The sequence below is a fragment of the Protopterus annectens genome, chromosome 1.part1 (genome assembly GCF_019279795.1).
Source record: "Protopterus annectens isolate FY-2018-M chromosome 1.part1, PAN1.0, whole genome shotgun sequence".
Lineage (NCBI taxonomy): Eukaryota > Metazoa > Chordata > Ceratodontiformes > Protopteridae > Protopterus > Protopterus annectens.
This window is the reverse complement of record NC_056726.1, coordinates 210,006,060-210,029,046: the sequence shown is the minus strand read 5'-3', so window position 1 is coordinate 210,029,046 and position 22,987 is coordinate 210,006,060. Positions and strand designations below refer to the sequence as shown.

General features: G+C 42.3%; 1 protein-coding gene across 4 annotated transcripts in view; it reads right to left on the bottom strand.

The window, feature by feature from the left end:
• Positions 1 to 587: 587 nt before the first annotated feature.
• LOC122804314 (hydroxymethylglutaryl-CoA synthase, cytoplasmic-like) overlaps positions 588 to 22,987 on the bottom strand; it is a 270,709-nt gene continuing 248,309 nt past the window's right edge. For all 4 annotated transcript variants that reach the window (XM_044074109.1, XM_044074124.1, XM_044074114.1 and 1 more), the window contains exon 10: positions 588 to 1,597. In XM_044074109.1, coding sequence (XP_043930044.1) covers positions 1,511 to 1,597 — 87 coding nt within the window. In that variant the 3' untranslated portion in view covers positions 588 to 1,510. The remainder of the gene's footprint in view (positions 1,598 to 22,987) is intronic.

Genomic DNA, 22,987 nt, shown 5'->3' with positions numbered 1-22,987 from the left:
ATTTGGGGATTCACTGACTGCTTCTAGTTTGCAGTCATCTGCAAACTTAGATGGAGCCCTTTGGTATTGTCTTTTACTTCAGAAAAGTAGACGCCAAACAGGAAAGGTCCCAGCACAGAACCCTGGGGAACTCCACTGGTGACTGGTCTCTTTGTGGATGTAACTTCCCCTATTTTGATTTCAGACATCCTATCCATGAGCCAGTTGGCAATCCAGTGGGTTGGCATAGGGCGTTATTCCCAATTTAGCTTTTCTACTATGCCCGAGGGGGGAACTGTGCTAAAATCTCTGGCCAGGTCGAGGTATGCTGTCTGTACTGGTTTACCTTCATCCATTGCTTCTGACTTTTTTTTTTTTTTAAAAGGGCATACAGTTAAAAAAAAAATAAAATAAACATTGGTGACAGTCTTGTGCATTTCCTTAAGGCAAAAAAATGTTTTCATTTATACACCAATCTTCTGGACCTCCAACACACACTGCTGGGGATACTGTGTTCCATCACCCTGAATAACTTATACAAATATCAGAAAGAAAACTAATTCAATTTTCATTTTTAAATTATTGTAATCAGATACATAAAAGAAGGATTGTTTTATGGTTACAGGCATTTATTTTCATACAAATAATGCATTCAAGCTATACAATAATACTCTTGTTCTATTTTAAACCATTGACAAGAAAAATGTCAGAAAACTGTACAAACTCTAAATAGAGCAGCAAACTCTTGGTCAATGACTTGCTTACTTAAGATCATTAAATTACAGTACAAACTGCAATATATAACACACAGAAAGAGAAAACTGACAGACAAATTGAAACGAGTACAAGACAAATTTCTGACTGTCTGCAGAGAACAGTAAAAACATTTAAAAATTAACAGTATTTTAAGATAAAAAGTTAAGTCTGTACATCAGTTCTGTACATTTTTTTTTTACAATCTGATACATGAAATCAGAGAAATTACTGTGCTGTCACAGGCGTGTCTAATTCATCTAATTGATCTTTCAAGTATACTATCTGATTTTAAGTTGTGAAAAAAATGAACATTCAGCATTTTAGATGCCTTTTTATGCATGTCAGCATTAAAAATCTTCAATGCTTCAGCAAGTGATCGCAACAACAGAATGTAAGTGCATTTTTACCAATTATATACCAAGCAATCACATGCAATCAGAAAGTGCTGTAGTTTCAATGTGGTTGTTTTGCTGTACCATAAACTGGAGAAACAATTCAATAGCAGCTGTAAGGGAAATTATCTAGTGTACTCAAAGTATATGTAAAAACACACTAAAACAGTTATTTATTGTACCAGGTAAAGGCAGAAACTTTCACTCAGAAACCCTGTATGACTTCCATTTCTCTTCATAAGAAATGTAAGACCATAATTTCTGCATGGCAGGAGAAAAAAATAAGAGCTTTTTTTAACTATACATCTTTACTTATTTTCCTACTCTCCACATACTGGCCGAGAATTTTTTGAACAATGCAGGTCTTGCGCTTTGGGGGCGTCTTAATGTTCACCGTTACTGACACCAACTTCAAGTTCTTTTGTGGAAGTAGGTATTCTTGGCATTTTCTTGGCAGGGCTTGGTGTATGCTGCAAAACATAACGTGTCCCACTTAATGAAGATAACTTCAGTTCAGCTATTTTATATATTTTCTTTGTTTTGACAAAACTATAGCAATAATAATAATAATGTAATGTGAAAGTGATACAGTGATAAATGTGGTAATCAAACAAACGCATGATGAATTATTACACTGCATAGGTTCATAAAATACAGCTGTATTAGTCTAGTATACTGCTCACAAAACAGAGTCAGAGGATACCCAAAGTACAGTTATGTACACTTACCATAAATGTAGATATTAGAGTGTATTCACTGTTGCAGTCTTTACATTTGGGTAATCTGCTGGCAGGTTGCTCTCAGTCGGCCTGATAAAGTCTTGGGTCCTGCTTCAGTTGCTGTCCCTTCTTCCATGACGTCAGGTCGTCAGGGGTATAAAACATGCAGCTGACGCCATTACATCAGTTTTTCTTGCCCCAGATGTCAGGTGGCCCCCAAATGGGGAGCAAAACAAAATTAAAAACACAAAAATATACCTCCAACCAAAAGCAAATACACCAAAAAGGCTTTTAAGCATAGTAAAAGAAAGTAGAGATATAGTAAGAGAAAAACAGGGGGCTGGAGGGAGGGTAACCAGGACTGCAACAGTGAATACACTTGAACACCTACATTTATGGTAAGTGTACACAACTGTACTATGTTCTTCGTGTTTCACTGTTGCAGTCATTACATTTAGGTAGATTCCCAAAGCTATGGTTGGGAGGATGGATTTATATAGCATTAGGACCAGCTATAAGGCCCTGCAAGACAGCAGTGGCAAAGCCAGCTATGGAATTAGACAAAATTGGTAAAAGATAATGCTTGGTGAAAGTATGAACTGAACTCCTGGTAGCAGCTTCTAGAATATCCCTGGTAGGAACACCTCTGACAAAGGCCGCAGAAGTAGATGCAGCCCTGGTGGACTGAGATCTGATCCCCTGGGGGATAGGTTTTCCATGGTGCTTATAGCAGAAATTAATGCAATGGCTTATCCATTTAGAAATGGTTTGTTTTGAAACAGCCTTCCCCTCTGCCCCTGCAGTAAATGCTACCAGCAGTTCAGATTTTCTTCGAGGTTTAGTCCTGTCCAAGTAGAATCTAAGTTGTCTGTGCACATCCATTGAATGCAGAATCTGCTCCCCTTTGTTCTGTGGATTGGGAAAGAAAGTTGGCAAATGAATGCACTGATTAAGAGCCACACTGGATACCACCTTGGGCATGAAGGATGGATTAGTCCTGAGTGACACCCTGTCCGCATGAAAGATGATGAAAGGCTCCACTGCCATAAGGGCCTGTAATTCAGATATCCCTCAAGCTGAAGTGATTGCTAAAAGGAAGGCTGTTTTCCAAGAAAGAAATTTTAAGTCTGCAGTAGCAGCTGGCTCAAAAGGAGGTGAGTTTCTTCAATACAAAGTTAAGGTCCCAGGCAGGGGTTGGAGCTCTCCTGGGTGGTCTCAAGTTTTTGGCCCCTCTGAGGTACTGCTTGAGCAGAGGATGAGAGAAGAGGGGAGGTTCTGTATTATAATGAGCTGAAATGGATGAGGTGTGGATTTTAATAGAGGAAAAATACAGGTCCTTGTGAAGCATCTCAGTTAAGTATTGCAAAATCTGAGGTAAATTGGGTGCTGCTATGCTCATCCCTTTAGACTGATTCCAGGGACAGAATATTTTCCATTTGTCAGCATAAGATAAGATTTTCTAGTACTAGGTCTTCTCACCTCTAAGAAGACATCCATCACAGGTTTGCTGAGGGATGCTAAGGGTGCATTTAAGTGATTAGCCAAGCTGCAAGGTTCAATGTTGGGAGCCGAGGGTGCAGAATATGGTTCGCCTGCTGAGACAGTAAGGAAGGTGTCTGAGGCAGGTGCCATGGAGAAATTTTTGACACACTGCGCAGGAGTGGGTACCAGTGTTGGCGTGGCCAGTCTGGAGCAATCAAAATCATTTTTGGCTTGTCCTGTTTGACTTTTAGCAGAACTTTGGAGAGCAGAGGCAGAGGGGGAAAGACGTAGACGGATGGGTTTTTCCAGCTGAAGGACAGAGCATCCACTTTCCAGGTTTTTTTGTGAGGAGTTCTTGTGCAAATTTTGTCCAACTGGTAGTTCTGTGGGGAGGCAAATAGATCTATGTCTGGGCTCCCCCATTTGCTTGCCAACATGTTGAAAATCCATGGTTCCAGTTTCCACTCGTGTGGGTCCATGAGATTTCTGCTTAGTCAGTCTGCCAGTATATTCAGTTTTCCTGGCAGGAATTGAGCTTGTAGTTGCACTTAGTAGCTCAAGGTTGTGTTCCACAATGCCATGGCTAGTCAGCAGAGGGGGTAGGAATGTGTACCCCCCTGCTTATGTACCACATAACCGTGGTGTTGTTAGTCTTTACCATTAGTTGTCATTGAAGGCTGTCAGAGCATGCTGTACAGCTAACATTTCTTTTTGATTGATATGTAGGTGCATTTGATTTGGGCTCCATTTGCCCTGAATGCACTTCCCTGCCAGGTGAGCCCTCCATGCATAGTCTGATGTGTCTGTAGCTAGGGTATGGGTGGCAGGAGGTAGTGTGAATGGCAGTCCCTTGTTTTGGTGGCAGGCCTCTGCCCACCATAGGAACTCTAGGCGTAGGCAAGGTATGATAGGATTCATTGTTTCCAGGCTGTGACAATGTTGACTCCAGAGACTTAAGTACCACTTAAGTTTCCTCATATGCAGTCTTGCATATGGAATTAGAAGAATGCAGGAGGCCATGAACCCCAAGGCTTGCAGTATTTGTCTTTCAGCTAGCAGGGTTTTTGTGGCACTTGTTTGAAGTTACCAAATGAATTTGCTTTTCTGGTGTGAGGAAAGACATCTGGGCAGTTGTATTCAAGCTTGTATCTAGGAATGTAATCTGTTGAGAGGGTACCAGTTGTGATTTATTTTTGTTTATGGTGTACCCTAGACAAGTTAGAACACTTTTTACAAACGCCAGATGATCTATAAGTATGGCCTGGTTTTCTGCCTGAATTAGACAATCGTCCAGGTATGGATATATTTGAATATTTCTTTGCCTGCAAAATGCAATTACTGGAGCCAAGCACTTTCGGTTTTTTAGATATAGATTGAGATTTAGGCCTTAGAATAGAAGGTGGAGTCGATTTAATATGCAAGTTTGTAGGCCTGAATACACCCTCAGAAGTCGGTGCCTGCACAGTGGCTCCGGACCCATCCAAGGTAGAGACATCCGCGGGTTCCATAGGTGAAGCATCTCACAGCATACAGGACTCCGAATGGGTCTCAGTAGAGGCCTGCGAGTCAGAAGTAGCGGGTATCAAGGGCTGCGAAAGCACCTCACTGAGTACCGGTGAACTGGCGACTGGCTTAGGAGAAGTGTCATCAGCAGTTTTGGACCTCGACGGTCTGTCTCTGTCTTTTTCTTTGCATTTTTTTCGGAATTCCGGTAGTCGGATGGCTAACTGACATTTCTGGATAATTAAACCGAGAACCGAAATATTTAGAGGCAAAACTGTACCAACAACGGACAGTGCGCTGATTAAATAAAGCACAAAACCGACAGCAAGGTGCGTCGTGGTCAGGGCCTAGGCAAGGAACACAGTACAAATGAAAATCTTTGAGGTATTTGCTTCCCACAAGTAATGCAATTATTAACTTTTACTAACATCGGTAAGGAACAAGAAAAAGTTTCCCCAATGGGGTACTTAGCTTTAAGTTTAAGACTTTGGTTTTGAAACTCGAAAATTAAAATTTCAGGAGTCGGCCGAGCAGCACTTGCGAACTGCTTCTGCTTTGGGCACCGCACAGCAAGAAAGACTGATGTAATGGTGTCGGCTGCATGTTTTATACCCCTGATGACCTGACTTCATGAAGAAGGGACAGCAACCGACGCAGGACCCAAGACTTTAAGCAGGCCGACTGAGGGCAACCTGGCAGCAGATTACCCAAATTTAATGAGTGCAACAGTGAGACACGAAGAAAGTGCAGCCGCGTACAATTACCACAAATGCAGATGTTCTCGGTTGCAGTCATTACATTTGGGTAATCTGCTGGCAGGTTGCTCTCAGTCGGCCTGAAAAACAAAGTCTTGGGTCCTGCGTCGGTTGCGGTCTCCTCTTCCATGACGCCATGTCGTTAGGAGTATAAAACATGCAGCCGACGGCATTTTATTCAGTTTTTCTTGCCCCAGATGTCAATATATAGGTTCATAGGTTTATACTAGGCTATCTGCCCTAAGGCATTTATAAGCCTAGCCCAAAGTTTTGTGGCTTACGCCACCCCTTATATGAAAAAATACTGTGCCCATTAGTTTGTTGTGCCTCTGTCCAGCAGTGACACAGAGATGATTCCCGGGGTAAACCTACGATCTCCCATCCACAGGTCAAGATTTCTCTTGAACAGAGTCAGCGAGGTGCTCAGCCTCACATGGACCGGAATTTTATTCCACAGCATAGGGAGTCTCTGAGTGATAAATCTATCCCTCCAGCACGTCCTATTTATATCCGTGCTAAGGTTTAAGTCGCTTGCTCTAGTGGTTTTGGTGGATTTGGATTTTTTGAGGTGGAGCATGTCCATTAATTCCGGGTTGGACATGGCCTTGTATGTCAGGCACATGTCACCTCTGAGCAGACGGTATGTGACTGAATAGAGCTGGACTTTCTTCAATCTGGCAGCATATGACAGATTTTGGAGTCCCTTTATCCTTTTGGTGAGGAACTTTTGGGGTCTCTCCAATTGCTGCAGATGTCGGGTGAGATGCATCCCGAATGGGGCATTGTACTTGATCATTGGTCTGATAAGTGAAGAGTACAGGGGAACAATGACCTCACTAGATCTGGATGTGAATCCCTTCATGATCAGGTGGGCAATGTAGAAGGTCTTTCTAACCACTTTAGCAACGTGAGTGTCAAAAGAAAGGCCACTGTCAACCTGGGTCCCCAGGTCCCTGATAACCTCTTCTGTGCTTAGTGGATTGCCACCTATATGGTAGCTTGGGGTTACCTTGTTTTTCCCAAAGGGTATGACTATACATTATTTGGCGTTTAACTTCAGGCCATGGCTCTGGCACCAGCTATCTGTTTCCGTGAGTCCCTTCTGAAGGATATCCGTGTCCGATGCACTTTCCACTATGGCCCAGTTTGCAGTCGTCTGCAAACTTTGTCAGCCAAAGTCCTCCCATGTTGGCCTGTACTTCTGAGAAGTAGATGCCGAACAATAGGGGGCCAAGGACCGAGCCCTGTGGGACACCACTTGTGACTGGCTTGGAGTCTGACATAGCGCCAGCAACTCTAACCCTGTGGGTTCTGTCCTTAAGCCAGTTTGCAACCCATCTTGTGACATATGGGTTTACATTTAAGCTGGTAAGTTTTTCTACAATACCCGAGTGGGGTATTGTGTCGAAAGCCTTGCAAGGTCAAGGTAGGCTGTATGGACTGCCTTTCCTCATCAATGGCCTTGGTGACTGTTTCAAGAAGTCGACCAAGTTCAAAAGGCATGATCTGCCCTTGACGGCCAAACTGGGTCGGGTCCAATGTCTGCAAGTCCCCTATATCTTTGTTTATGAGCTCCATTATGATCCTCTCCATAGCTTTGCAGATTAGACTTGTTAAGCTTATGGGGCGGTAATTACCAGGGTCCGTAGAGGCACCGCCTTTGTGGAGTGGGACCACAGTTGCCGTACGCCACTCCTTGGGCACGTATCCTGTGGTAAGGCTGAGATTAAACAGCTGCCTTATGTGCAGGTTTAATTCCTCATTTAGCTCATGTAGCACACAGCCGGGGACACCATCCGGTCCCATTGATGCTGTGTTTTTAGCTTGAGAGAGCAGCTTTCACCTGCGCATTTGAGATGTCTGGAAGGCTACACTCCGCTGGGATAGTTATCTCTCCTTTAGGGGGGAGAGGGGGGTGAAGTTTGCACTGAACCCGTCTGCCAGTATGTTGGCAATGTCTGTGGGTTCAGTGATTTTTGTATCATTTTGGACTTCTGAGCATATCTGGGAGTTTCCACCCAGGTTCCTAACATAGCTGAAAAAGGCCTTATGATTGTCCTTTGAATCCATGGCAATTTTTCTCTCAAAATTGGCCTTAGCTGATTTTATGAGTGCTTGTATTTTTTTTACTAATAATGATCAGGGGTGACTTCCCTTTTATGGATTTTGTTCTATCATGTAATAGCTTTCTCCTCTTATTGTAAAGTTTGTTAATGGCTGGGGTCCACCAGACTGGACGTTTGCCCTTTGTGGAAAGAGTCTTGGTTTTACTTGGGATTGCCTGATCCATGCAGTCCTGGAGGTGTTCATAGAAGGCATTTGTAAGGGCTTCCGCAGCTTGGGTTGTGGTTTCCACTGGCTCAGGGGCCTTGAAGAATACCACATCAGTCTTGAGTAGTGTGAAGTTTGCTTTAGAGAAGTTCTTCACTGTGGTCTTTCTTTGGGGTGGAGGCGGGATGTGGATTTCCAGTGAGATTAGTTTATGATCAGATCTCACCAATGAGGGATATACTTCCGGTGTGGAGCATTTTGTCCACATGTTTGTGATAATGAGATCTAGTATATTTTTTCCTCTCGTGGGAACAGTGACTATCTGTTCCATGGCATTTGAATTTAAGAACTCCAGGAACCGTTGGGCTAGAAAGTTAGGGCTTGAGTAATGTTCCCAGTCTATATTCGGGTAGTTGAAGTCACCCAATATGATGGTGTTTGGAGATACATTTATACCCTCCAGTGTCTTCAGGAAGGCTGTGTGGGGTTCCTGAGTTTGAGAGGGTGGCCTGTAGCATGCTACAATTTGTAGAGCAGTTTTGCCTATGGTTAGTTGCACCTGGATGGTTTCCGAGCTTGTGCGTTGCCACCAACCTGGAGGTGTGGGTATCCTTTATGAATATGGATACACCCCTCCTTTTGTGGTGTGGTCTGGGTTTTGGGGCGAACGCATGATATGAGGTAAAACCTAACAGTGCCGGGTGCTCTCAGGAGCCTTGAACCAGGTTTCAGTTACAGCACAGACATCGATGTTCTCCATACTGAGAAGGGCCTCGAGTGCGTGCATTTTGAGATTTAGACTTCTGGCATTGAGCAGCATTACCCTCAGTTTCTTCCCATTTTTGTTTTCTAGGGTGGTAGGTTTAGAATTTGAGCCTTGCCTAAAAAGGCACTATGGGGTGGCAAGAGCCTTAGCCAATATCCGGAATCCCAGGGGTGACAGGTGCAAGCCGTCCCTTGCGAAGCAGCGTGGCTTGTCAAGCATGTCATCCCAGGCAGAAAGACACTGGATCCCCTTTGAATGACACCAGACATTAAGCCAATTGTTAAAGCTGATCATCTTGTCTCTATATTGTGGTATCATTCTTGTTGAAGGAAGGATACTGCTCAGGGTCAGGGTCACACCTGCCTGGGCTACATAATCAGAGAGCTCCTCTATGTCTCTTTTCATGTAGTCCAGGGAGGTACATCTCAGGTCGTTCACACCAGCATGGACAATGACTGTCATATTTGTACTTGCCGTGGAGTGACCCGAGTGCTTGTGTTATGTGGCGGATTCTAGCGCCCGATAGGCAGCTTACTGTGACCCTCTCCTTGTTCAGCCTGGTGAGTGGGACGTCAGTGTGTCTGACTATGGAGTCACCTATGACAAGTATGTTTGGTGTTGTATTTGGCCTTAAGGGCTGTGACTGCTTTGCACACTGATTTTGTGGTTTATGTGTTGCTTGTGGGGTGTCTTGAGGTAGCAGTTGTTTGGGTGTCTGCTTTGGAGGCCTCTGCTGTTTAGGTAAATTTTTACTCAGAGCCTCCGAGTATGTCTTTGTGTGTTTGATTCAGTGGTGTGGTAGCATTATGTGAGGCTGGTTTTGTGGTGTGTGTAGTTGCCTTCTCCTCCTGTCTGGTCTTGCCAGTCCTGAGTTGAGAGAGCTCAGCCTCCAGTTTGGCTAAATAGCTGCATCTCTCGCAAGTATTTGTGTTATGTGGGAGGAGGAGAGGGTTGTCTGTGTACATGAGGCAGTTATAACATTGCCTCAAGATTCCCAGATTCACCAGCTGGACCGGAGAGGAGATTGACAACTGACCTGTGGACATGCTAGAATAATATTGGGAATTCTTTAATTGAAAACAAGGGCCAGTGGGGAGTGAGGGTGTAGTGCTTTTAATTTTTAGTGCTGACTTATATAATTGCTTTAGTGAGCAAGTGCCAGGTAACTTGAGTGCAATGTGTTACAAGTAACTAAATGCAAAAACGACAAACAGTAACTTTCTTTCAAGTGAAACAAGGAAATAAGTACAGTAAGCAATGCAGATATCACTAGTGATCCACAGAAGCGCTGAGAAGCCGCGTATTAGGTGGAATTAGCGTTCCAGGGAAATAACAAGCATATAAACAAAGCTAGATTCAGCAGGCCTGGACCTAGTCTATGCTACAGCAAACAAGGTGTACCAATTTCAGTAAGATACAGTTCAAATATTCAGGCACTATAAACATTTAACCAGAAATTCCCAGCTCAGAAGGGCAGAGTCCAGCCTCTTCTCCCACAAGAGTGCAGACCACGAACCTTCTTAATGTAAAATAACTGGCCTGAAGCCCAAGTGCTTAAACCAGAACTAATACACTTGGACACTGGGCTCTCAATCAGCAGTTCCCAACTTAGAAGGATGAAAGCTACCTGTCCTGCCACCACAGTGCTTGCCACAAACCTTCCTAATGTAAAACAACTGGTCTGAAGCCCAGGAGCTTAATTCAAAAGACTTAGAATGATAGCTACACTTTAATCAAGTTACAACCAAGCAATAATAAATACAATTGAATACTTTAGAGAATGTCTGGAATAGTGCTCAAGTTACACAAACAAAGCTAGATCCAGCAGGCCCGAATCCAGTCTATGCCACAGCAAACAAGGCGCACCAACTTCAGTAAGAAGCAGTTCAGATATGCATGCACTATAAGCCTTTAACCAGAAATTCCCAGCTCAGAAGAGCAGAGTCCAGCCTCTCCTCCAAGAGTGCAGACCACAAACCCTCTTAATGTAAAATAACTGGCATGAAAGCCCAAGTGCTTAAACCAGAATTAATACACTTTTAGAATAACAGACACTGAGCCCTCAATCAGCAGTTCCCAACCTAGAAGGATGTAAGCTACCTGTTCTGCCACAACAGTGCAAACCACAAACCCTCTCAGTGCAAAACAACTGGTCCGAAGCCCAAGTGTTTAAACCAAAAGGCTTAGAATGAGTTACACCAAGCAGTAATAAATACAATTGAGTATTTTTAAGATGATGCAAAAGTAAAATGAAGTAGGTAGAAACACAAGTACAGTAAAAGCAGATGACATTTTTTTGATATATATATATATATATATATATATATATATATATATAACAGAAATATATGTAAATGCACTTTTATCAACATAAACTTTACCTTCATCTAAAAGCAAATACACCACAAAGACTTTAGAATATAGTGAAGGAAAGAGAATTTATGGAAAAGGGGGGTGGCGGGTGGGCAACCCGGACTGCAACAGTGAATACACTCTAACATCTGCATTTATGGTAAGTGTACACAACTGTACTATCTTCTTCGTGTTTCACTGTTGCAGTCATTACATTTGGTTAGAATCCCAAAGCTATGGACGGGCGGACGGAACTAAATAGCATTAGGAGCTACTATAAGGCCCTGCAGAACTGCAGTGGCAAAGCCTGCCCTGGATATGGAGAAGAAAGGAAAATGATAATGCTTTGTGAAGGTATGAACAGAGCTCCAAGTAGCAGCTTCTAGAATGTATTTGGTTGGAACTCCTCTGAGAAAAGCTGCTGAGGTAGAGGCAGCCCTGGTGGAATGTGTCCTGATCTCCTTGGGCACAGGTTTACCATGGTGCAAGTAGCAGAAACTAATGCAATGGCTTATCCACTTAGAAATAGTCTGCTTTGATATAGCCTTTTCCTCTGATCCTGCAGTAAATGCCACCAGTAGTTGCTCAGACTTAGAGATTTGGTCCTATTTTAAGTAGAATCTTAGTTGTCTGTGTATGTCCAATAAATGCAGAATCCGCTCCCCTTTGTTCTGCGGATTTGGGTAAAATGTTGGCAGGTGAATTGTTTGGTTAAGAGCCACACAGGATACCACCCTTAGGCATAAAAGGACTGGTCGTGAGGGACACCCTGTCTGGGTAAAATGTAATAAAAGGCTCCACAGCCAAGAGAACCTATAGTTCTGAAACCCTTCTTGCTGAAGTGATTGCCAAGAGGAAAGCTGTTTTTCAAGATAAAAAATTAATATCCACAGTAGCTGCTGGTTCAAAAGGAGGCAGGGTGAGTTTTTCCAGCACAAAATTGAGATCCCATGCAGGAGTTGCTGATCTTCTGGGGGGCCTTAAATTTTTGGCCCCTCTAAGATACTGTTTAAGCAGAAGATGAGAGAATAGGGGAGGCCCCGTGTTGTAATGAGCTGAGATGGCAGAGGCATGGATTTTTATTGAAGAAAAATATAGGCCCTTGTCAAGCATCTCAGTCAAATATTGTAAAATCTGAGGGATATTGGGCTTTGCTGTGTCTGTTCTTTGTGCTTGGTTCCAAGCACAGAATCTCTTCCATTTATCAGCATAAGATTTTCTACTACTAGGCCTTCTGGCTTCCAAAATTACATCCATCACAGATTTACCGAGATGTGTTTGAATAATTAAATGATCAGCCATGCTGCAAGGTTCAGAGTTTGGAGCAGAGTGTGCAGAATTTGATTGTTCTGCTGAGACAGTAGAGGAGGTATTTGAGGCAAGTACCAAGGAGGGAGTTGAGACATATTCCTTAGAATTGGGTACCAGTGCTGGCAAGGCCAGTCCAGAGCAATTAGGATCATTTTTGGTTTTTCCTGTCTGACCTTTAGTAAGACCTTGGAGAGAAGAGGCAGTGGGGGAAAGGTATAGACTGATAGATTTTTCCAACTGAAGGATAGGGCATCCACTTTCCATGCTCGTCTGTGATAAGTCCTTGTGCAGAATTTGTCCAGTTGATAATTTTGGGGAGAGGCAAATAGATCTATGTCTGGGCTGCCCCATTTGTGTTAACATACTGAAGATTTGTGGATCCAGTTTCCACTCATGCAGGTCCATAAGATTTCTGCTTAGGTCGTCTGCCAGAGTATTTTGTTTTCCTGGCAGGAATTGAGCTTGAAGATGTATTTGGCAAGTCAAAGCTGTGTTCCACAATGCCATGGCTAGTCTGCAAAGGGGGTAGGAATATGTACCCCCTGCTTGTTTATGTACCACATAACCGTGGTGTTGTCCGTCTTTATCAGTAGTTGTCCTGGATGAAGTAAGTCCTTGAAGGCTGTCAGAGCATTCTGAACAGCTAGCATCTCTTTCTGGTTGACATGCAGATGCATTTGTTTTGGGCTCCATTTGCCCTGAATGCATCTCCCCGCCAGATGGGCCCCCCCAAACATAGTCGATGCATCTGTAGTTAGGGTTTGGGTGACAGGGGGTAGAGTGAATGACAGTCCCTTGCTTTGGTGACATGTCTCTGCCCACCAAAGAAACTCGTGTTGTACGCAGGGAATGAGAGGAAGCATTGTTTCCAGAGTATGACAATGTTGACTCCATAAACTTTTTAGGTACCACTGAAGTTTCCTCATATGCAGTCTCGCATATGGAATTAGTAGAATGCAGGATGCCATGAACCCCAAAGCCTGCAGAATTTGTCTTGCAGATAACTGGGTTTTTGTTGCCATTTGTTTGAAGTATGTTGTCAGTTGCCTTTGTTTGTCTGGCGTATGGTAAGTCATCTGGGCAGTTGTATTCAAACTTGCACCCAAGAATGTCATTATTTGAGAGGATACCAGTTGGAACTTCTGTTTACTGTGTACCCTTAGGCATGTTATAGAAGCATTTTTACAAACGCCAGATGTTGAAGAAGAGTGTCCTTGTCCTCTGCTTGAATGAGACAGTTGTACTGATAAGGATAAATTTGTATGCTTCTTTGTCTGCAGAATGCAATTACTGGTGCCAGGCACTTTGTAAAGACCCTAGGCGCAGTAGATAAGCCAAAGGGCAATGCAGAGAATTGGTAATGCAAAACACCTGCCTTGAAGCGGAGGTATCTTCTGCACGATTCCCTTACTGGGGATATGCAGGTATGCCTTGTAAGTCTAGAGTCACTAACCAAGCGTTCCTGCCCAGTATAGGCAGTAGCGGTTGTAAAGTCAGCATTTTGAATTTTGTAATGTCCAGGATCGTGTTCAAAATCGATAAGTCCAGTATTGGACACCAGGCATGGTCTTTTCTGGGTACCAGGAAAAGTCGAATAAAAACCTTGTCCTTTTTCCTTTTTTGGTACTGATTGAATAGCCTCCATATCCATGAGGGACATAACTTGTTTCTGAGCCCCTGCCCACTGATTTTGTGGCAGAACTGGCCAACCGTTTGGAATTGGCAAAGTATGGAAATAAAATCTGCACCCCTGGGATACTATGTTTAATACCCACTTGTCTGGGTAATTAACTGCCAATTTTGAGCATGAAGTGCTAATTTCCCCGCAAGGGGGCTGCCAAAAGATAAGTGCTTGGTGAAGGTAGAGGGAAGTCATTGAGACTGCTTACGTTTTGAGTGCCTGGATTTGCCTTGAGAGGCTCTGTTAGAAACAGGAAAGGAACAATTTTTAGTAGGCCAATGCCTACTAAACCTGGGTGGCTGCACTTGTAAGAAATCTTTTACAGTTTGCCTAGATTTAGCTTTGTCTTCCATTTTCTTTAAAACCTCTTCTGCCTTATTACCAGAGTATCATGCTGCAAGGGGGCATCCAACAATTTAGCTTTAACATGATCATGCAGATTTTGCTCCTTGAGCCAGGCATGCCTTCTCATCACAGATCCAGTAACTGCGGCCCTGCAAGAGGCCTCCAAGGAATCAAAACCACATTGCAAATTATGCTTTCCAACCTGTTCTGCTGAATGCAATAATTCCTGTAATTCTTTTATTTTCCACACAATCAGAAATCAACATAATTTTCTGTTTCAATAAGCCCACAACATGCTGTTGATATTTAAGCATATGAAACTGGCCATTTAAGGCCCTAATTGCCAAGGTTGCAGACGTATAAACCTTCTTTCCCCATCTATCCAACGCTCTGGAATCTCTATCAGAGGGGGTATGATTTTTGGCTGTAGAGGCCTTTACACCTTTGGGACCCTGTAAGACAGGATCAGCAGCAGGATTTTTGAATAGAAATGTGTGGGAGTCAGGAACCCTGTAATATCTGTCTGGCTTACTAGGAGCCGGAGGTAGGGAATCAGGAGCCATGCTTGATTCCAAAAACACATCACCAACAATGTCTAATACAGGAGGTATTGCCAAAGGCCTATGCTGAGGAAGAAGGAGGAAATCCCTATGCCTCTTTTTTGATTCAGAGCAATCCTGACACTCCCAGTGAAAATATGTTCCCTTAAAGTATGCAAGGTTTCTCCAAAAGAGTAATTCTCAGGAGGAGAAGCAGATGGGATGGATTCTTCTGCATCAGAATCCTCATAGGGTGGAATAGAAAATTCCTGATCAAAAGAGGAATCAGAAGAAATGGGAACCTGATCTGAAGATTCATAATCAGTGCCTTGCCTAGGCCTCTTAGCAGGGGGGGTTGGGAACCCCTGATCAAGGTAGTTAAGTCCTGATGCCATTTTGATCATCTGTTTTTTAGGTACAGGGCCCTGAGCTTGTGGCTCATGTGTCGGTTTTTTAGACATAGATGTTTTTGATCTTGTTTTTGAGGTGGGCGTCGGTTTTATATAAAAATGTTGAGGCCTGAAAACACCCTCAGAAGCCGGTGCCTGCTCAGCGGCTCTGGACTCATCCAAAGGAGAGACATCCGTGGGTTCAATACTCTGAGAATCTCACAGCATACTGGACTCTGCATGGGTCTCTTTAGAGGCATGCGACTCAAAAGTAGCAGGTATCAGGGGCTGTGAAAGCGCCTCACTGAGTACTGGCGAACTGGCAACTGGCTTAGAAGTTTCGTCGTCGGTTTTGGACCTAGACGGTCTGTCTCTTTCTTTGCGTTTTTTGTGAACTCCGGTAGTCGGATTGCCAACAGACACCGTTTTAAGGTAATTAAATCTTGATCCAAAATATTTAGAAGCAAAAATATACAGACGCTTAATAGTGCATTGGTTAAATCTAGCACAAAACCAACAGCAAGGCACATTATGATCTGGGCCTAGGCAAGGAATACAGTACAAATGAAAATCCTTGAGGTATTTGCTTCCCACAAGTAATGCAATTATTAACTTTTACTGACATCGGTAAGGAGCAAGAAAAAAAGTTTCCCCAACGGGATACTTCGCTTTAATTGAAGACTTCGGATCTGAAACTCGAATGCGAAAATTTCAGGAGTCGGTTGACCGGCACTTGCGAACTGCTTCTGCTTTGGGCACCGCGCAGCAAGAAAGACGGAATAAAATGGCATCAGCTGCATGTTTTATACCCCTGATGACCTGAAGTCATGGAAGAAGAGACAGCAACCGATGCAGGACCAAAGACTTTGTTATTCAGGCTGACTGAGGGCAACCTGCCAGCAGATTACCCAAATGTAATGACTTCAACAGTGAAACAAGAACATCATAACTTAGATGCTAGACTAGGACTTACTGCTGCAATAACATTCCTTACACCTGAAATTAACTACAGGCAATTGTCAGCTTATCTTGCTTGACTTCAAACGTTGTCAGAGGTCCCCCCAGGGCAGTACTGGTCCCTCAGCCATATAAATTATACCAGCAGGAAGTGTGAATTCAAACAGGAGAAGGAGGGAGGTTGGCATAATAGTTAAGATGTTTACCTTACAAAAATAAGGTGCAGGGTTTGATTCTCACATGGGGTAGTTGGCTAGGCTGAAAATGGCCCACAAGGGCAGTTAGACTAGTACTAATCTATGAACCTATTCTACACTCAAGGTCTTAAAATGGGTGCTTGGAACTCATTACTATACTCCATGAATGATTCCAAAAGAACAAGAGGGAAATAACCATTACCAAAGACCAAAAAAAAAAAAAAAAGGCAATACAAGCAGACCACTACACCCAAAAGCAAACATTAAATGGATCCAAAATAGTCTACGAAATGTAAGGATATCCATGCAAGAAAGTATGTGAAATGGGAATGAAAACAGTGGGGCAACATGGGTGGAAGTTCTTACTACAGACCCGATTACTTGAACATTTTCATTTCCAGAGAGTATTCTCACACAACTGTACTAGTCTCATCATAAGGAGCACTGCTGCCACACATGGAGAAAGCAGTAAAGCCACTGTAAAAGTGGGCCTGAACTTGGGCCTAAGAGGATTACAGCACACCTTTCAGGAACATAGCACACAAAGCTTGCTACACTTCTAGATTCTATGTCCAGTCTGTAACTTTTGGAGAATGTGTGAACAGTCCAAGTGGTCAACTTACAAATGCTCTGTGCCGATATATTCCTAAAGGAAGGCTGTCATCATAAGAGCTGCCTTGGTAGAGTGAGCTTTGACATGGCAGTTAAGATACAAGGAAACAGTCTGGTTTACTGTAAATTCTAACACCATTCTGGATATGAGGAAAGGAGTTTTTTGAAAGGCCATACAAATTCCTCACACATCCCAGCTTGGAAGGAGATTCTGCTGACCAGCATAACAGCCATTAAGAAAATGTTTTTCCATGAGAGGCAGTGCAGCAGAGCCAATGAAGTCAAAAAGGAGACAGTCACTTTTACAATGACAAACTTCAGGGCCCAAGGTGAAGGAATGTGTTTCACAGATGGTCTTATAAGCAGGGTATGCTTAAAAAAAAAAAAAAAAATCAGATTTCTGTGATTAAAGAAACAAAATCATATGGCCAAATGATTTTCTCATACTGGGTCTTCTTGCCTCCCCTTGCATTATATGAACTGTGGAACAAGAATGACTTCAGTCAAAATTTTGTCCAGGATTTTGTTGGGATCTACAATGGCCAGAAATTTGCTCTACTAGGTCAGAAGGGTGCAGTACAGAAGATAAATGGTCTTTCTTCCTTCCTCATGTGAAACATCTGGGAAACCCAAGCTTGGCTAGTTTCAGGCTATCAGAACAAATCTTTTCTCACCTTGCTTACCCTCAAGAGGACCATGGGTGTGATTGGGATGGGAAAGTTAAGGCAAAGTCCCGGATTCCAAGGAATGGACCGTGTACTATCTATACGGGTCATTTTGCAGGAAGATGTGAACAGAAACTCTAGGACTAATGAATCTCCTGAAAAGGTGCAGTCCATTTAACTCATTAACCCAGAGTACCTTCTCATGGCGCCTGTGTGCTTAAACCCGAGCGTGTCATAAGAAGATACAAATTTCAAGCCATTACTTCAGAGTGCCTTCCACAAGCGCGACAAACTTTCATGCAGATTTGTAGTTCACCTTAATGTAAAACACGCTGAAATTGTAACTGAATGTGTAATTTACCTTCTGTAGTTATGATTCAGCATGTTTTCGCATTAAGGTCACATTAAAGTTTTATTATAAAATCCCGTTTCAAAGTCCTTGGTAAAACAAGTAATGGCAGCCAATCAGATTCTTGCAATCCAAGCCACATCTTGCATAACACCTCCTCCCCAATTCAGGGTCCAGCAGCAGGTATTTTCTTTCTTTTTGCAAATAATTGGAGATTTCACCTGCTACTGGATTCTTTATTTTCATCATTCCAGGATTTCACTGATCGCACTAGAAACAGTTCCCGTTCAGTTTGCCCTTTTTGTTTCTTCCGGTTAGGTTTTATAATTTTTTTTTAATCTTTTTTCCCTTCATAAGCCTCTCGTGTGGGGTTAGAATGAGTTGAAATATTAAAGTAAAGGGAATTTTAAAAGTTATGCTTCTCTTCTTGCCACCATACCTCGACTATGAATGTTGTGAGCATAGCATAATGGATTTCAGTAATATTCTCTCAACTGCATCTGCTAACCAGGGCCTGAGTACAATTCCTGTAAGAACTTTTAGTATGACAGTGAATTCTGCAACTTTTAGTTCATGTAACATGTTGCACTTGGCGAGATCCCACATCATTGTAGATTAGGGACTGGGTGAAAATCCATTAGTTCTATTTCCAAAATAAGCTTCCCTAATGGAAGTGGTGGGCTGGAGTATCTCCAGTAGTGAGAGAAAGTGGCAGCAATTCTTTCTGCTACTAAGTTGTGCTAGGTCAGTTGTCATAGTTAAATGTGTAGTTTGCTGCAGAGAATATTGCATAATGCTGTCATTTTTATGGCATGCCTTCAGATAATTCTAGTGTAAAGCTAGCAACCTTAGGGACTTCAAAGCAGAGACTTTTTTTGGTAATTGAGTTTAAGCTTGTCCTTGCCTGCATATTGTCTGGGTATCGTACAGCAAAGAAAGTTTAATGTGCACTAAGCTGGACTTGAAGAAATGCGACAGGGTAGCTCCTTGTGCTTCTCGTACACAGAGAAAATAAATTAACGCGCACCTGTTGTTGTAAGGTATCAGTTGTGTAGAACAGTCTTGTAAAGTGCTCGACGGGTAAGTGCATTGCTATTTAGCTGCTTATGGGGGTTTGTGCTACAATGGTTCAGATGAAGATTTTCTTTAATTTTGTTTCTGAGCGCATGAATGCATATTTTTAGGAGTGACGTTGTTTTGTAAAGCTTAGAACTATTAGTCCTTTCAGATAGAGTATCCGCTTTCTGCTGACAATCGTAAGTGATAATCTTGTAGAAATGTGAAAATTCAAAGCTGGGCTTAATAGCAGTACACAAATGGGTTGACAAAGATGGTGTCAGTCGTGAATTGGAAGCCGTAATCTGCACCCCGTCACTATTTACTCAGGTTGCATGCTTCTGGGGTGGGGGCAAGTAACATTCTCAAAGGCACGTCTTCAAATTTTCAGTGTCCTTGCTTCAAAATCCGGGCTGGATGTTATGCGTGTATTCACTTGCAGCATTTGCTACTTTACATTGTGGGTTTGTATTTAAGCTGTTGTTGGGTGGCCTGTGCTTACATTAGTTATTAATATCAGTGTTTGATTTACTCTGCAGTGATCTGCAAAGTGAGTGTTTAAAAACTGATTGTGACCACCTTCCAAATTGCTACACTAAATGCCACCATCTTGTCAGTCCCTCTGTAGGTCGGTCGTATTTAGTCTAAGGACACCCACTAAAAATGCATAGCTTTGTGCATGGCTTGCCTCCGTTGACACGTGGCGTACCACTTGCAAATCATCAGTTCTGACAATCGCAAGCATTTTTTTCGGTGTATTTTACTTGATGTCATTACCTTGTCAAAGATGAGTGTTGTGCTGTAAAATGTTCACAGATTTCATCTTTTTAAGCAATGGTGGTGCTTTTAGAGGTAGAAGTTGAAGTGAAAACTACTTTTTCTTGGAGTTAATTCAGTATTACCTTTAAAAAGTGTCACTAAATGTGTATTTACATAAATATCCCGATTTTACTCTGGAGTAGTTATAGAAAATATTTTGGCCACTTGATTTGTTTCCGTTGTTAAAGGGAGTAACCCTCGTAAGACGTGCTGTAATAGCCATTCATGATCAGAGTTGTGGGTGCTGTCATGCTAGTTGTAACTTGTCTGCTCAGCAGAGCAGTTTGGTTGATAAAAAACATACAGTTGTTAAAGGGGCAGTTAAATTTGCATTGGTTACTTGATTGCCTAATAGAAAATATAGACGTACTGAGTACAAGGGATTCATAAACTTCCTTGAACTGTCAGACTCCGACATAAAGGGTCTTCACAACTCTGAATCACAAACGTTTTTGCTTTCTTATGGTTACTTTTGCTGTCAATATAAGAAAGCCCGTTGTTTTCAGTAGTGGCAAGGCAAGCACATAGGTGTATTCATCATTTGTACTAGTCAAAGTATATATGTAATATATATGTAAACATATATCATGCATTTCATATTTAATAACAGTAACAGAATGGGCAGATATTTGAGCTTATTCACGGTCTTCCAAACAAGTTCAAGCACAGCAGGTAGGTACATTGCTGCTTCATAATGCAGTTTATGTTTGACCTGTTGTGGTATTAACATGATGCATTGCTGCTCTACTTATATTTGTTTGCCTCTTGCATATGTGGGTCAATTGGAACAAATGAAACAATACTAAAATACAGGAAAAAAATCAATTAAAGAGATTTGCAAAGAAAAATACAATATCAAGGCATCGAACAAGTAGATAGCACCAGACTACTACTAAGGTAAACTTGCTATATTACAAGGAGAACTTAACATGCGTCAGCAACATTGCATATACGTATGTACAGAAAAGAAAATTGAGAATGGTAAAGTAGAGGAAGGTGATTTTTAGGCAAATTCATTCATAAGGTGGTATTCATAGTCACTTGCTTCGGTTCCCTATTAAAATCGCGAAGGTCCACTTACCCGAATACAGAAACGTCAACATGCGAAAACACTGACTGTCCTGAAGCGCGAAATTTGAAATGTCGGATTGTCATGGTTGGCCCTTCCGCAGTATAGCTCCGTAAGGTAAGTGCGCGATAGTACGGACCTTAGGGTTAGGGTGCAGGTTGAGTTAAGTGTATAGATAGTAATAGTGTGTAATAGTTAAGGACCTCAGGGTTAGGGTGCGGGTTAAGGTAAGTGCATAGATAGCAATGTATGTAAGGTTTAGTGTAGGGTCAGAAGTAAGTGTGTGTGGGTTACTTATTTTGTTTGGGTATAGCTCAAGGTAAGTGTGCGATAATTACGGACCTTAGGGTTAGGGTGTGGGTTAAGGTAAGTACATAGACAGTAATGCATGTAAGGTTTAGTGTAGGGTTAGAAGTAGGGTTTTGGTTAGTGTATGTATGTGGTTTATTTATTTTGTTTGGGTAGGTAGTATGTAGCGCATGGTGGGGTTGGACAACTATGACGGTTCGAGATTTTGAATTTTGCGGTTTAGGGTATTTGGGGTATTCAGTGTATTCGCAGTTCGGGTAATGTGTCGATGATTCTGTATTTGCTGTTTAGGACTTTCGCGGTTGTAATATAAACCCACATACTTCACAGAATTGTGAAGGGAATCTGTAACTTGTTCTGCCATGCTGGCATTTAAAGCACCACTAGATTTGGTTCACCAGCCTTCTCTGGAAACGTCCATCTGACTGGACAGTATATTGGCAAACAATTTCTCCACCTCAAGTGTTAAAGGCCCTATCCAAGGCGAAGGACACATCTTCCATGGGACCGGACAGTATCCCTGGCTGTACTCTACACCATCTCCAGCAAGAACTAACTTGCAATTGAACACCCATTCAACTACAGCCTAATTACAGGCTTCAGAGCTTATTATTATTATTATTATGGATCCCATAAACAAGGATACAGGCAAATCTCAAAGCACTTGACCCCACCCAAGTCGGATTAGTTAGGGGCAGAATTTGCCTGCTGAACCTGGTTGATCATCATCGAAAAGCTAACACAAATGAAATGTCACTGGAATGAATATCTTGGTTAATTTTGCACAATATTTCTACTTTTTTTTTTACTTTGTCTTATTGTAACTAGAGGGATGGTTAGGTGAGATAATATTTGTAGTAATTCTTACATGGATCAACCAGCTAGGTTAGGCATTTCTGATTGTAATTCTCTTTCTGATTCTACTCGGTAGTTGCCTCAGTGAGGTAAAGGTTATTACTTGCAGACTACTACCAGCATGGAGTTGCCATATATTTTGGGCAATATTCCTGGCTTTGTTGGTCATGTGTAGAATTTAGTGTACATTTCTCCTCTGGCATTATCTTGTGCTGCATACCCGTTGGCCTAAGGGACTAAAAATATGCTCTGCTATAGTTTTACCTTCGGCTAACTTCTCAGAGACAAATGAATGAAATGGTGTGGGGGCAAAACTTGTTTCAAAGTTTGTGCTGATTACCTTATTTCTGCAGATACATACTTGCATGTATGCATTCATTTTGAATTTATTCAGAAAGTCAGTAATCTGGTATGGTTTTTTTGTACATGTCAGATGCATCGGCGTTTCATCCAGAGCCCCTATTTCTTCATGATGTACCACTATGTCGTAATGCTGGATAAAGTACAGTTGTGTACACTTACCATAAATGTAAATGTTTGAGTGTATTCACTGTTGCAGACATTACATTTGGGTTATCCTGCTGGCAGGTTGCCCTCAGTCAGCCTGAATTCCAAAGTCTTGGGTCCTGCGTCGGTTGCTGTCGCCTCTTCCCTGACGTCAGGTCGTCAGGGGTACAAAAGATGCAGCCAACGCCATTTTATTCAGTTTTTCTTGCCCCAGATGTCAGATGCTCCCAAAAGGGTAGGCTAAAATTATGTAAATAAAACATACATGCACCAAAATAAGCTTTACCTTCATCTATATGCAAATACACAACCTAGGTTGTATAAATTAGAGAAGTGAAGATAAGTTCCAGCA